This window comes from Nicotiana tabacum, chromosome 24 (assembly GCF_000715075.1).
Source record: "Nicotiana tabacum cultivar K326 chromosome 24, ASM71507v2, whole genome shotgun sequence".
Taxonomy (NCBI): domain Eukaryota; kingdom Viridiplantae; phylum Streptophyta; class Magnoliopsida; order Solanales; family Solanaceae; genus Nicotiana; species Nicotiana tabacum.
Window position 1 is genome coordinate 106,554,846 of NC_134103.1, and position 16,551 is coordinate 106,571,396.

General features: G+C 34.1%; 1 protein-coding gene across 1 annotated transcript; it reads right to left on the reverse strand.

Moving 5' to 3' along the window:
- Window positions 1–13,629: 13,629 nt before the first annotated feature.
- LOC107797281 (F-box/kelch-repeat protein At1g15670) lies at window positions 13,630–14,922 on the reverse strand. Its single transcript, XM_016620148.2, has one exon. The coding sequence runs from the start codon at window positions 14,849–14,851 to the stop codon at window positions 13,814–13,816; it is 1,038 nt and encodes a 345-aa protein (XP_016475634.1). The 5' UTR covers window positions 14,852–14,922; the 3' UTR covers window positions 13,630–13,813.
- Between the last annotated feature and the right edge of the window lie 1,629 nt (window positions 14,923–16,551).

A 16,551-nucleotide genomic window follows, 5' to 3' on the forward strand; every position in this document is an offset into this window, starting at 1 on the left:
TATATATATATATATATATATATATATATAGTGTACCTCACCTTCAAACCAGGAAGAACTCACAGATACACTGGCTTCTTGCCAAATGTTACGCATGATTTCATGAGGATATTTCATAGAAATGCCGAGGCGTACGACCCGATCCCATCATAATCGGTGCACTACCGAGGGTCGAACGGCACGAACCATAGATGCATCTATTAACCTGCCGAGGCGAACGGCCCGCTACCACGAGAGTGTGGTACATAAATCTTGCCGAGGCGAACGACCCGATCCCATTAGAATACGAAACTTTAACGGGTCCTTGACCCCACTCACGAATAAACGTGTGAGTTATAATTTCTTTAACGAAAAACCTTTCAATGAAACACACATATATATATCGCGGACAAAATTTCATAAGAGGAATACAATTGTTTCGTGACTAATCATGAAACTCGTGAAGTCTCAACAATAACGAGTCTATCACTCTACGCATGTCTAGTATCAAGTCATAATGCGAAATAAAAGAATGAAACGACCAAAGATAATCTCTATAGTGCAAATATAGCATGGTGTGAACCTAAGTCTAACCCGGACAATACCATGAATCTAGCTACGTACGGACTCTCATCACCTCGTACGTACGTAGCCCCCGCATCAAGTTACACATATTAAATATATCACTTAGGGGTAGTTTCCGCCTCACAGAGTTAAACAGGAGACTTACCTCGTCTCAAAGCTTACTTTCCGGTCCAAAATTGTGCTTTAAATACTCAACACGGTGCCAAACGACCCGAAACTAGTCAAATATTATATAAAATAGTCAATACATGCTCAAGAGTTCACATCCTAATTATTAAAGTGATTTCCCAACCCAAATTGAAGAATTCCTAAAATTTATCGCCGGGCCCACGTGCCCGGATTCCAAAAAATCTAAAAGATAAACATTACCCATAACATCATGAACTCAAATATATGATTTATTCTCAATTCCATGCCCAAATTCATGGTCAAAATCCAAAAATATAAATTTCTAGGTTTTCTACTAAAACCCCAAATCTTTCAACTAATTTCCATGTTAAAAATGTATATATAATCAAAGTATTTAACTTGCAATAGGTGGGAATCACTTACCTTGACATAGATGATGGAAGTCTCCTTTTCAAAAGCTCCAAATATCGCCCACCCAACTGAAAAATGAGAGGGGATGAGCCAAACCCCGCATTAAAACCAATCTGCCCAGGCCCGCCCTTCTTCCCGATCGCGGGAATGCCTTCACGATCGCGAAGGCTAAACACACTGCCTCTACATTTTCCTCTACGCGTTCACGACCCAATGGCCACATTCGCGAACCTGGTGACTCCCTACCCTTTGCGTTCGCGGGCCTCAAGCCTCATTCGCGAAGGTTTAATGCCTGGCAAGCCCCCATCTCATTTCCTCTTCGCGTTCGCGTGCACCTACCCGCGTTCGCCTAGGCTTCCACAACCTCAACTCCGTGTTCGCGTCTCTCCCATCGCGTTTGCGATGGGCAAATCCAGGAGCTCCCAAAAGTATCCTTCGCGAACGCATGAATCCCTTCGCGTTCGCAAAGAAGGAAACCAGATAGCAGCAACAACAGCAGCAAATCATTCCAATTTGGTCTGAAATCACCCCGAAACACACCCGAGGACCGCAGGACCTCATCCAATCCCATAACATAACACGGATCTATTCGAGGCATCAAATCACCTCAAACCACGTCAAAACCATGAATCGCACCCCAATTCAAGCTTAATGAACTTTAGAACTTCAAACTTCTATATTCGATGCCGAAACCTATCAAATCAAGTCCGATTGACCTCAAATTTTACACACAAGTCACATTCGATATTACAGACTTACTCCAACTTCCGGAATCAGAATCCAACCCCGATATCAAAAACTCTACTCCCGGTCAAACTTTTCAAAAACCTTCAAATTTCTAACTTTCGCCAAATGACCCCAAAATGACCTACGGGCCTCCAAATCCACATCCGGATGCGCGCCCAATTCCAGAATCACCATACAGAGCTATTTCCATACTCGGAATCTCAAACGGACATCAATAACATTGAAATGCACTTCAACCCAGATTTATGAAATTCTTCCAAAACGCCGACTTCCCGCAATATGCGCCAAAAATCTCCTGGGTCATCCAAACCCAGATTCGGACATAGGCCCAAGTCCAAAATCATCATACGAACCTGTTGGAACCTTCCAATCCCAATTCCGAGGTCATTTACTCAAAAATCAAACCTTAGTCAAGTATTCCAACTTAAAGCCTCCGAAATGAGAGTTTTCTTTCCAAATTAACTCTGAACTTCCCGAAATTCAATTCCAACCACGCGCACAAGTCATAATATCTGAAGTGAAACTACTCAAAGCCTCAAACCACCAAACGACACGCTAGAGCTCAAAACGACCGGTCGAGTCGTTACATATTCAATTATTCTTATCTTTTTTTTCTTTCTTTTTTTGTTTCTATTTTTGCCTTGCCACTAGTGGATTTTATTTAAAGCACAAGTGCACATTTCTTCCTTCTATTGGTTCCACTCAAAAGCTACCCCGGGTTTATTCATTACTTCTTTCTATCGCTCTCTTTGCAATTCAAGTGCTTTAAGAGGTCTAAGGATCAAGATGATTCAATTAAGAATAAAAGGGAATAGGCTTGTAATGCGGGTGCCAAAAGAAAGGCTTATAGGCTCAAAAGGGTAACTAGGGGTGATTTTATTTGTGATAAGCAATAAAACTCAAAAAGATCAAGGAAATCCTAACATCACTTTTCAAACCGAGCAACACCTAGAATTTTGCTTTAATTCATATTCCAGGCAAGTTCTAGACTCAAATGCAATAACATGGACTATACAAAGAACTCACTTTACATATGGTACATGACTCACTAAGGATGGTTTCATTCGAACTCTCACTCAAACAAGTATTCACAAAGCCAAGAGATATATTAAGCATAAAGCACAAAGTGAACACACGTCAAGCAACCGAGACATAGGAGTTATACCACCTGCTATTCATTTTTACCAAGGCATCATCATATATTTAAAACTAAGGGAAGGCGAAACGCATGTCAGAACCTAAGTATGCAACCATCAAACAAGTCAAAGGATGCAAATCACACAAGTTCTTTTCATTTATTTCCTACATACTACTCTAAAAGTAAAAATAAAAAAATAAAAATTAAAACTACTACCCGGTTCAAGTTACATCCCATGGAAAAGAATCGAGGCTCTATAAAAAACCACGGGGGATTATTACTACCTAAGAAAAATAAAAGACATGTTTTGGTATTCTTTTTCTAATTTTTTTGTATTTTTTGTTTAGACTTAAATCCCTCAAGAAAACTGTCTAGGAGATCTATCGTTGGAAAAAGTCCAAATGGTTTTTCTAAAACAAATTATCAATTAAACTAACACAACTAAAATAGCATGGAAATTCACCTAGACAATCTCCTCACCTCACATTTAAATTATGCATTGCCCCCAATGCACAACATAAATAATAAGAGTGTAAAAGAAACTTCCTGGTAGGCCAAAGGCCAAAGCACTAGCAGCTCATGGGGTACTAAGATTTCTCCCAGATTGTTTTCTTTTGTGCGGGCATCCCATACTTAGTTCTAACCATCTGGCTTGTTGTTGTATCATTCCAATAGCTATGCTTCCCATGCTCCTAAAAAATCAAAAATGACACTATAATAATAATACAATAAGAAAATAATTAAAAAAACTAAAAATAAAAGAAAACAGTAAAGTTGAGTTGCCTCCCAACGAGCGCCTGATTTAACGTTGCGGCACGACGTGAACCACTTTCTGCCTCCACCGCGAGCTTATGAATTGAACTCCCAATTTGGCTTCAAGTTCGGTTTGCTCCAGGGGTGGTGGAACAAATCTAATTGGCACAAGCAACCATTGTACTATTCTACACTTCTTGGCTTTTAGATGAGGTATGTAGTCTTGTCTTTCTAGCAAGAAAAACATCCAGAATGTAGGCACCTTGTTCCTCATTCCTTGACTCCTCAATCGGCTCGGATGACTCTATTTCTATATAATCATCCAAGCACAATGTGAAAAAATATTTGGAGTGAGGACCAATGCGCTTAAACACATGAACTTCAGGACTTTCAACATCCTTAACATCAATGATACTTTTGGAGTGAGGATCAATGCGCTCAAACACATGAACTTCAGGACTTTCAACATCCTCAATATCAATGATACTAGAGTCAACAAAATTTATATCCTCAATGTCCTTGGCCGACTCTAGTCTCACTTCTTCAACATCGACATTCTCAAATTGTAGTTGGCTAGGTTGTTGATGTTCTACTCTGACCTCCTCAATTAGCACCTCAAATTTATGCTCTTCTTGGTTACTATCCCTAAAATTGGCTTGCTGAGCATTAAAAGCTTCAACCACTTGATTCACTTGAGCCTCCAAGTTGTGAATAGTTGCCTCTTGCTTTTCTATCTGCAGTTATTTCTCATTATTTTGTTTCAGAAGGCACTTTAATATATCCTTGATCTCCTTCAGGTCCGCATCCCCACGTTCTTTGTTCCTATTAATTTCACAAGAAAAAGTTGAACCATCATAGTAAGGGGTTGGGGGAGGATAAAAAATATAAGCACAACCATGAAAGTGACCATTTTTACCACCACACACATCACACAGAGTCCAAAAATAAGATTGAGTTGGTGCACATAACTCGCTCTTGGAAATATTTTGATAATTTTGACACGAGCGATTTCCTTCACAATATGTATGAGGATCAATAGTGGAATTATCTACACCTAAATTCCCATAATTCCAAGATGTCATGTTTCCCAACTCAACAGTTAGAATAAAAAGTAAAAAAATAAAACAAATAAAATAAAACAAAATAAAATAAAAGTTCAAACTTGAAACCTAGCAATATATACAGCTACAACTACACCGTTAGTTCTCTGGCAACGACGCCAAAATTTAATCACGCCCAACTATGCCTTATAAAAAGGACTAAGCGGTCGCTGCAAAATAATCTGGTTCAAGAGTCCGGAGTCGAATCCCACATGGAATTAACCTATTTGCTATAACTTTTTAGTATCGCTAATGATAAGCTCAGACAACTTTCAGAGTTCAAGAATTGATTTGTGAATTAACATAAATTACTTAACTAAGAAAAAAATGACAATAAAAACTATCAATTAGCAAGAATGAAGTTGAATTCAAGGATAAAAGGATCTAGGGTTTACGATTTCCCCAATTGTCGGATTACTTCCTGTCGCGTTAGCTATAATCTCGCTGTAACACTCTCTAAAGATGATGAGTTCTTATTTACTGCAATTATCTCTCGATCAATTACGATAATTTACTAGAAGTATTCTCTCGAACTACTCTAGTTGAATATTTGTACAACTCATAAATATTGCCCAAAGCTTTGTTATCTCTAATATCGCTTCTCAATTCAAGTAATTAATCTCTTAACTTACTCGAGAGTGGCGTTGTTCAACAACAATCTAATCACGTGTTCTTTCTCAAGCTACACAAGATAACTAGACACGATTAATCAAGGGCCCTTCAATTAATCACAAGAAATACATAGTTGAACAATTAAAGAGTAAAAACGACTCAATTATATCAAAAGGTAATCAAGACTTCATCCAACAATTGGTTCCGTCAACCCTAGATGACGGGTTTAGCTACTTATAACTGTGTAAATAATCATAGTAATATCTAATAGCATTAAACTACAAATTAAAGGAAAGCGGAGAGAAAAACTCGAGTAATTCGTGCTTCCGAAGTATTATGTAGCCTCTTGCCTATCTAATGATGTCTCTCCCTAAAAGAACTAACTTTAAGGGGTATTTATATGGTAGGGGTCGAATTCTACATGTCCAAAACTAATGAGGAATTAAAATTTGCTCGGATGGCATCGTCGGCGCGAGGCACTGTCTATGACGCCATTGTTTCTACGCAAGGCACTGCCTGGGGCGCCAATGATAGTGCCCTGGACAATGCATTACACTGTCTATGGCACTGTTGTTTCGTTGCCTTGCACTTCTTCTTTTATTGCTCCATTGTTTAGCTCTGAGGTACCATTCCGTGCAACTTTTCTCCAATGCATGTCCAAGCATTCCTACACGTGAAATAAGCTCTATTGAGTGCAATTATCGCACAAATTAGCATCCAAACAACAAGCAAGTAGGGTAAATAACGTCAAAATATATGGAATTATAGCACGACATCAACACCCCACACTTAAATGTTGCTCGCCCTCGAGTCAACCAACCAAACACTTCCTCTTCAAGGACCCAACAAGCCACATATTCACGCACACTACACCTATGACCATGGTTGATAGTAACAATTAAGCTCTAGCATATGCTGTCAACACTTCTCATACTCATGCCCAATTTTAAAACATCCAACCCAGGAGCAACATGATTATAACAATCCTAGCCTCGAAAACTAACTCAATATCACAATGTACCCGAAGCTTGAATACTTAATCTAACAGAGATGTCTAATAATGTTATCTATCCTTTGTAAAACCATGTGCCCTCACAATAAAACAAAGAGTAAGCAATTCACACATCCAAATCACATGATCGAATATATTTTAAGGACTCACACATATGAAGAAATATCACTCACTCTCTCAAAGAAGTCACATGCACGCAAAAGGTACCATAGACTTGCCCCTTATGTAAACCTCTACTAATGTAGGCCCGCTCGGTCCGAAATCAACTAGGACTTTATTACGGTTGTAATGTGGGCTAAGGAACGGGTATGATATATTTAGGATATAGTGGCTAACCCTCCTAAGCACTTTAACACATCACGTATTCAACTTTAAGCGCAAAATTCCTTCAATCCACTTCAATTATCACAAGATAGCTCATCCTAGAATATTTTTTCTTTTTCTTTACGCACTGCTTCAGATCACATCCATTAGCAAAAATAAGAAACCTTTATTTATTCAATTATTCTTCCTTTTTTTTCTTTCTATTTTTTCTTCTTTTTTTTTCTTTGTATTTTTGCCTTGCCGCTAGTGGAGTTTATTTAAAGCACAAGTGCACATTTCTTCCTTCTATTGGTTCCACTCAAAAGCTACCCCAAGTTTTCTCATTACTTCTTTCTAGCGCTCTTTTTGCAATTCAAGTGCTTTAAGAGGTTTAAGGATCAAGATGATTCAATTAAGAATAAAAAGGGATAGGCTTGTAATGCGGGTGCCAAAAGAAAGGCTTATAGGCTCAAAAGGGTAACCAGGGGTGATTTTATTTGTGATAAGCAATAAAACTCAAAAAGAGCAAGGAAAGCCTAACATCACTTTTCAAACCGAGCAACACCTAGGATTTTTCTTTAATTCATATTCCGTGTAAGTTCTAGACTCAAATGCAATAACATGGTCTATACAAAGAACTCACTTCACACATGGCACGTGACTCACTAAGGACGGTTTCATTCGGACTCTCACTCAAATAAGTATTCACAAAGCCAAGAGATATATTAAGCATAAAGCACAAAGTGAACACAAGTCAAGCAACCGAGACATAGGAGTTATACCACATGCTATTCATTTTTACCAAGGCATCATCATATATTTAAAACTAAGGGAAGGTGAAACGCATGCCAGAACCTAAGTATGCAACCATCAAACAAGTCAAAGGATGCAAATCACACAAGTTCTTCTCATTTATTTCCTACATACTACTCTAAAAGTAAAAATAAAAAAATAAAAATTAAAACTACTACCCGGTTCAAGTTATATCCCATGAAAGAGAATCGATACACTAAAAAAAATCACGGGGGATTATTACTACCTAAGAAAAATAAAAGACATGTTTTTGTTTTTCTAATTTTTTTTGTATTTTTTGTTTAGACTTAAATCCCTCAAGAAAACTTTGGACCTACCAAAGTTTTTAAATTATTTTGTATAACAAAAAATTCTTTTCTTATCTAAGTATCAGGAAAGATACTAAACTATCAAAAATATCATCCCAATTTTGAAAATATTATAGAAAAGTCTCATTTGTTCCTCATATCGATTTTTTGTGATACTTAGATAAAGTTGAATGATATTTTTGTTACACAAAAATTACTTAGTGATGTTTGTGATATTTAGGTATAGTTGAATACCTTTTTCTTTACGATATGTATAATGCAAGTAAAAATTGAGTAATCATTCGTGAAAATTAACCCTTTTAACTACAAAACATGTTTAAGATGAAAAGGCCTTAATTGGACTAAACGAATTAGATTTTAGCAACATGTATATCTTCTCTGTTAGATAACACTATTACGCAATAGCTTACGTGATATACTCGCTTACAACCAAGAAAGACAGAGAATATTATAAGAGAGTCTAGGAAATTTTTTATCGTACCCTCTTCGCACAAGATATTAAAGGATCCGTTTGGTCATAAATTTTGTTAAATATTTATTAATTATTTTTTGGCAAATACATGTTTGTTCATAAAATTTATTCATATTTTGATAAATTCTCAAAATCCAAAACCCAAATTACAAAACCAGTTTTGACCCAAAATATTATTATTATATTTTATAAAAATTAACCTAATTTTTTGTATTTTATAAAAGAACCCACCATTTATTATTTTGTAACAATCTGCCTTCGTCTTCTCGGTCATCTGATAGTATATTATGTAGTTTATTATAAAAATGATAATTTTATACCAAATTTATTTATGTTCAGTACTATGGTTTGTGATAATGATAATGAATATTATTGGTGAATGTATTGTTGGGTATTTGTGATAATTTTTAGAATTTGTGGGTATAAGTCATGTTTCATGTTTTTTCAAAAAAAAAAGTGAAATATATTTTGAAGTCCAAATACATTTTCATCTTCAAAACAAACTTCACCGAAATCAGACTTTTCAAAATAAATTTGGAAATCTATAACCAAACGCTAGCTAAAGTTTAGCAAATTTTTCAAATTTACGTTGAAAAACACATCAAATTTTAAATATTTTCATCCCTGCCAAACAAAATGGAAAGTAGACTTACGTTTCGAGATAGAAGTAGTAAACTTAGATTATTACTCGCAGAAACAATAGATGACTCATCGACACCATAACTAGACGGTGAGGCGTGATGGTTAATAGATGTGATTTGACTCATGCTCAGCGAATTGGGCCTACTCATTTAAGCACGTCAAAATAGCACGTGATAGTCGGTGTTCGAACTTGTAATTAAGAAATAATTTACGTTTGTAAAGTAATTAAAAATAATTAAAATTTAATATATATATATATATATATATATATATATAATTTTTACAATTAAGTTATTAAAAAATATGAATAAAATTTATTAAAAAAACATAAAATTATTAATGATAGCATATAAAACTGTGATGGAGTTCAAACTTAAAAAGACACTTTGTATGTAAATTCTAGCATATTGTGTTGGAGTTCACATACATGATATTTTAAACTCCAATATATTATGCTGAAATTTCATACGTAAAAAGTTTAAACTTCAATATTTTTTGCTGAATTTTCTTTTTTGGATTTAAACTCATGGTATGTTTGTTCAGATTTTATTACATCATGAAAATTGGCTATGTTTTGATTAATTAAAATAGTAGCTAATTTTTAATAAGCAGTCGTAAATCAGACTATGTTTTAAATTTCACCCTTTAAACACCCTGCATTTTGACAAATTCTTTCAGAACAATAACAGGTTTAAACGACGGCCCACTTTGAACACACTTATCTTACACTAATTCTGTTTAGAAAGTAATTTGATATCTAAATTTATGAGGAAAATGAATTACTAGTTGATATCTTAAGTATCTCTCTTTTTAATGTTTATTTGTGGGAAGTAGAAAGTACAAGACAACAATATGCTGCAAACGAAAACCGTACCAATCACCAAATTTAAAACGTACTGCCAAACGTTAAACTTTGCCAATGAAAATTTGCACGCAGCAGACAACTGGAGACTGAAAAAAAACGAAAAAAAAGACCGACGACATCTCGACTAGTTTGGCTACAAATTCAAACTACATTAAAATTGGCATTAGAAAAAAAAACTAGGAGTATATCTATTGGTAGACTTCTGTTTAATTAAAATAAAAAGACAAAAACGATACTATCAACGTAGATTAGTTAGGATAGAAAGAATATTTTACTAATGTAGTTGCTCTTCTAAAATCCTCTGATAGTTACTCTAGTCTCTAGAGAGTTTAATCAATATTCTCACCCTTTTTTCCTACATAAACTAGTGTAGCAAGAACTACGATATATGTTGGAACTCATCCTTATTTATGCTTAAGAATAAATGAAAATATTCAATTTAATCGAACAACAATATCATATTAATGTAGTGACATCTACCATAGAAAAGCAATAAGGAGCATGACTAATATGCATAGTTTGATGGTTAGTATTTCTTCGCATTCAATTAGAGAACTTGGATTCGGTTATTAGAATAACAAACTCCTTATTAGAAAGCGCTGATTTTTTAATATTCAATTAAAATTAAAATTAATCGAATCACTAAGAATATCACTAAAAATGTGCTTTGGTCAAAGGGAACAGAGAAAATGATGTTTTTGAAGAATTTCTGAATTTACAAGTGGTGGAAAATCATTGTGCAACTTGTAAAAGTCCTTTGAATGAACACTGAAAAGAGTCTCTTCCCAAATTGATTGAAAAACAAAAAGCTCTTGATTATTTTTCAATGACTTGAGGGGACTATTTTAGATATATCTCAATTGTCTTTTATAAGAAAATATTTACAGCTCATTGTTCTTATCCACTTTTCTCCTAAATGAAATGGCCCCAATTGTTTACCTTATATCTATAATTGGAGGGCCTCCAATTTGGCTCTAGCACATATTTTAAGTATTTGGCGTTAGCATTTATATCTTCCCCCGAAAAAGGTCACAGATATTTGTTCTGATCCACTTCAATGTGCTTGTTTTGTAAAATTTTACAGTAAGACTGTAAGGTAAAATTATTAGCTCGTCCAATAGTTTGTTTGCCCAAACTTTTGAAAAATATATGCTTTTGAAAAGTATTTAAAACTTACTGATGTAGAGAAAAAACTGAAGAAAAGGTAAATTCTCTTTATAGGTAGATAAAAGCTGCTTTTAATTAAATTATTTGGTGTCCTCTAAACTATTACATTTGATTGTTTTTATTTAAATTATCTAGTGTTCCCAAATTCCTCCGGAATTACATTTTTCTTTTAACTAAAATTCCTCATTGATTAGCTGGTAAAATGTGTGAGATAACGCATAAAAAAGCATTTAATGAATGAAAATATTCATCATAATGGCCCCACCTGACTATGTGTAAGAACTATTTAAGCTACCCTTTCTTCTTCATTTAATTTTTCACCCTGCATCTTCACTTCTCAATCTAATTTCACTTCGAAAAATTTCTCCCTCTTTTGTTTCGCGTGAAATTATTTATTATCTTTCTTATTGTAATCTTCTTTCATTTCTTATTGTTGAAAGAATACTCATTTAAATTCTCTTATTAAATATAATGCATTTTAGAAACTAAAGTTGCTGCCTGTTCGATGTCTTGTTTGTGGAATCTTGTTTTGTGTAATTTTGTTCTATTTTTAAGAAATACAACTCTATATGCTTTTATTTAGTTTTTCTGCTTCAAATTGAATGTAAATAAGTACTTATTCAATTGTAATCTAAGTATAAAGCACAACCACATTTAAAGCTAGAAAGTATTAGATCCTACTTTAACCAAAATGCCCAAAATTAAACCCTAGCTTAGGGGAATATTATTCCCATGAATTTTAGGAATACCAAATATTTTAGAAGAAACTAACAAAACAGTAATAGTTTAAGTAATTTTAGGGTATTAAATAGCTACGTGTAGTATCACATAACATATTTTTTATTAATTTTGAGTGTGTATTAGACACACTTCTAACAATTAAATGAGGGTTTAATTAAAAAGAAATATAGTTCAGAGAGAATCTTGAGGATACCAAATAATTTAGTAGAAAACTTGACAAAAGTATGATAGTTTAGGATGATTTTAGATATTCACTCTTTGTTTAAAATATTGACACACTCATCAGACAAATCTATTAATATCATTACCAATAACTGTTATTTGACTAAGTTATATTTTATCTCTCTTAATTATTTTTTTATGAACATTGGTGAATTTTTTTAGAAAATTATGTACATCATTTGTTGAAGCAAGTGTAAACTTTAGAAATCAAATGAAAGCATTCTTGACTTCGTAAAACGACATATTTTTTACTATTGTTTGGCCAAAACAAATAAAAAGAATCGTGGGGGAGTAGTAACTGTGGGTGGACATAGTTTGGATAAATCCGAAATTTAAATCTATTTTTTCTTTTTTGAGATTTTGATTTGGATTTTCAGATTACGGATTAAATTTTGAATGTAAATTTTAAATTTTTTGAATTTCTGATTGGATATTGGATTTGGTAATTGGAATTTTTGGATACCCGAAAATCTAAATTTTTTATACCTATTTGGTGCTATCCATTAAGACATTAGTTCATTATCCATATGTCCACTACTAATAGACATTAGCTCATATATTTAGTATTAATAATAAGTAACTATCAGAGTACTTTTTATTTAGACATAGTTTTACTATTGTCAATTTTAATCCGTCTTGTTAATGTTTTTGTTGCATTTCCTTGATAATGGTTTTATTACTTACATAAATACTTTATTTGGATGATTGTGATGAGAATAAGAAACTATTAAGGGAATCTAACATGAATACTTCATTTGAATGTTCATTTTTACAGGAAGAAGAAATAACCCAACTTATAGGCTCAAAATTAAAAATTCAATAAATCTAAATCAATTAATCCAAAATCGAACTTAAAGAATCTGATCCAATCGGAGCTTATTTGAATTGAATTCGAATTATCATTTTTTCAATCCAAAAATTGATGGTCAAACCAAAATTATTATATCCAATTTGAACTGTCAAAACGCCAACCCCTAGTACTAACATCAGTTACAATCCAGAAATATATTTTCGAAAATTTCATTGGAGAGAAAGTACCTATCAAAATAAATAAGATTCAAAAGTTTAGCCACTTATCCAAAGAAGATACTCCTTTTGTTTCAATTTATATTAACATATTTCTTTTTTAGTCCGTCCCAAAAAGAATAACTTCTTTTCTTATTTGAAAATAATTTATATTTATACAATGATCTATAGCCACACCAAATATATGTAACTCATTTTATACCACAAATTCAAAAGTCATTTCTTTTTTCTTAAATTTCGTATCCAATCAAATGGGTTCACCGTCCCAAAAAGAATAACTTCTTTTCTTATTTGAAAATAATTTATATTTATACAATGATCTATAGCCATACCAAATATATGTAACTCATTTTATATCACAAATTCAAAAATTATTTTTTTTTTCTTAAATTTCGTATCCAATCAAATAGGTTCACATGAATTAAAACGAACGTATCAGCTAACGTAAAATAACCGGCGAGCAAAGGTACGAAAAGATGCCACTTACAACTAACAAAATAAAAAGACAGTTTCTAAATGAACAGCTTGGCAATCAACCTTTCTTAAGTGGAAAAAGGAAGTAAAAAGAGTTACATACAGTGGAAAATTGTACTACTACAGTTACTTTTGCTCCAATATTTTTTACTATAGTATACTCCAAACATAGTTTTACATAAAAAGACTACTATGCTTAAAAGCAGCAGAGCTACTATACTTTTGCTTCATCTCAAGTGGAAAAAGTAAGAAAAAGAAAAAGGGAAAATTACATAGTTACATACTTACAAATTATAATAACATTATACAAAATTTCAGATCTCCACACAGCATCCAGATTGCACAAATCCTGAGAATTCCTCAGGAACATCAATTTTCACCAATTTACTATTTTGCCCTTCTTTCTTGCTGTTTTCCACAAAGAAAAATCCATGCGGGGCTCCTTGATAGGCCGACCCGGTTACCAAGGTCCGATCACCAAGGTCAACACCACAAGCTCCGACTTTAACATTCGGGTCGGATTCAGACCAGCAAGTCAAATTTCCATTTTTGCCCACCCCTACACATGCTCTAGGGCATTGACTCGACCCCCAAGCATTCTCAACTTGCCTCCACTCACCTGTACTGAGTTCATATAACTCGGCGCTACTCTTGAACCGCCCTTGACTTTCGGTATCATACCCGCTTACGACCCAGAAATCCGACCCGATTATCACACCTTCGCACTCGTCACGCTCCTCGCTCATCCGAGGCAACTCAGTCCACTCGTCACTAGCAATATCAAATACCCACGCTGAACTCAGCGCGTTCTTGCTCTCATCGTGGCCGCCGGCGATGAAAACCCGTCCTCCGGCAGCTCCCATAGCGAAAAACGACCGACTCTCCGGCATATCCTTGCACTGAGTCCACCTCCGAGTCATGAAATCGTACACGAAAACATCCTTAATCGGATCCCAGCTCGCCGGGTTCCACCCGCCCATGACAATAAGTTTCCCTTCCGTAGTCGCAATTTGGCAGAACATCGGTAACCCATCAGGATATTTTGGAATCGGGTCAACCCGATCCCAAATACCAGTTACCGAGTCGAACACCGTGATAGCGTACCTCGGTTGTCCTACAGGTTTAGACTCGGATTGAACAGGAAGTGCTTGTACTAAACAAGCAGCTTTACGAGTAAAACCGGTTTGTTTACGATGGTAATAAAATTCCTTGCTTTGAAGAAGCCTACACCATCTTCTACAAACACGAGAAGCAACTCGGTGAGTTGAATAGTGTAATCGGCTCAAGCACTCAAGGGCAATTTCCTCGGGTAAACCCGGGAGTAACTCAGTAGTGAACTCATCTTGGGTCATTTTTTTGTTGTTGTTTATTTCTAGAAGGTTTTTTTGCTTGCAATGAAATAGAAGAAAATAAAGTGATGCAGAAATTTGGGGATTTTACGTGGATATTTATAGTAAGAGAAGAGGTCTGTGAGAAAATGACGGTCACATGATATTTTAGGGTTGAGGCACTAAGATTATTCCACGTGGCATCCGTTTATTAGGCAAGTTGATACGTCAAAATTGCACGGGAGGCGTCGAACTCATTTAATCTATACTTACTTTTTAAAAATGTTTTAACTTGTACCCGTTTTTTAAACAACTTCACGCATCTTTCTTTTCCTCCTTCGTTTTCTTCTTCTCCTTCTTCTTTTCTTCTTTTTTTTTAGGTGACAATAATTTTATATGATTGTTGTAAATTTTAATATAGTTTATAATATTTTACAATGATGAGTTGTTATGATACTTTATTTTTTGCTATTGATTAGGGTTTCTTCTTCTTCTTTTTTTTCTTAATTGCAAAATAAATTCATTAGATTTATTATTGTTTTGGCAAATTGATGATTGAGGTTTGTTTCCGATGATATTTGGAGGTTATGTTTCAAATTTGAGCTCATTTGGAGTAGATTTATGTATTAAATCGTAAATTTGATTGTTATAATTCGAAGAACAAATTTTTATTTCTGGGCAATTTGCACTTAAGGACTATTGTTATAAAAACGTTAGTTGCACTTCAGACCTTTTGGCCTTAAGTACATCTGAAGTGCAAAATGTTACTTCAGACTTATTGGCCTTAAGTGCATCTGAAGTGCACTTTTTCACTTCAGACTTATTAGTCATTAGTTGCACTTCAGAGCTGAAGTTTGTGTGCAGACATAGAACTTCAGCTCTAAGAATGCCAAAGTTCAGCAAATATAAAACAAAAACTTCAGCTCCTAGAATGCTGAAGTTCAGCAAATACAAAACAAACTTCAGCCCTAGAATGTTAAAGTTCAGCAATTACAAAACAAACTCCAGCTCCTAGAATGGTGAAGTTCAGCAATTACAAAACAAAAACTTCAGCCAAAACATGTTGTAGTTTTATTGAGCTGAAGTTTGCCATTGCACTATGAACAGAAATTTGCGTGATTGCCTTTGCAAGTCAGGCCAAACTTCAGGCCAAAATATTTGAAGTTTTGCTAGACTTCAGGCAAAACATTCTGAAGTTCAAACTTTAGACTTAATGTTTTGCTATTTTAGGCCCGTATGTCTGAAGTTATCCGAAAAATGGGTACGCTTGAAATTTTGTTTTTGCAAAGCGTGTATAATTTAAAAGTTGACCCAAAAACTGGGTATATATACAAATGCCCCCAGTTGATACCGACGTAAATTATAAAATATGGGCTTCCTCGTAATAAAATGAGACCATATTTATTATTTACTTTTTCTAGTTATATATATAGTTTATATATTAATTATACGTAATTATACAAATATAATATATAAATTATACATATATTATATCTTCACTAGTTATTTTTAGTTTAAATAATTAGGTGGACAGCTATTTTGATTAATTCTTCTAATAAATCGAAGAGATTCTTTTTCTTTTTCGTTTTTTAAATAGATGGGATCTTGAATTTTCATTACTTTGTCCTTTTTTGTTTTATGACTAAAGTGAAAATAAAGTATTGATTCATTTTTACTTTTCCTTTTTCTCCATTAACAAAAGTAAGCATACAATGAATATTGTT

Excerpts from the sequence above, each read along its gene's own strand:
- LOC107797281 (XM_016620148.2), bottom strand. The coding sequence starts at position 14,851 with ATGACCCAAGATGAGTTCACTACTGAGTTACTCCCGGGTTTACCCGAG.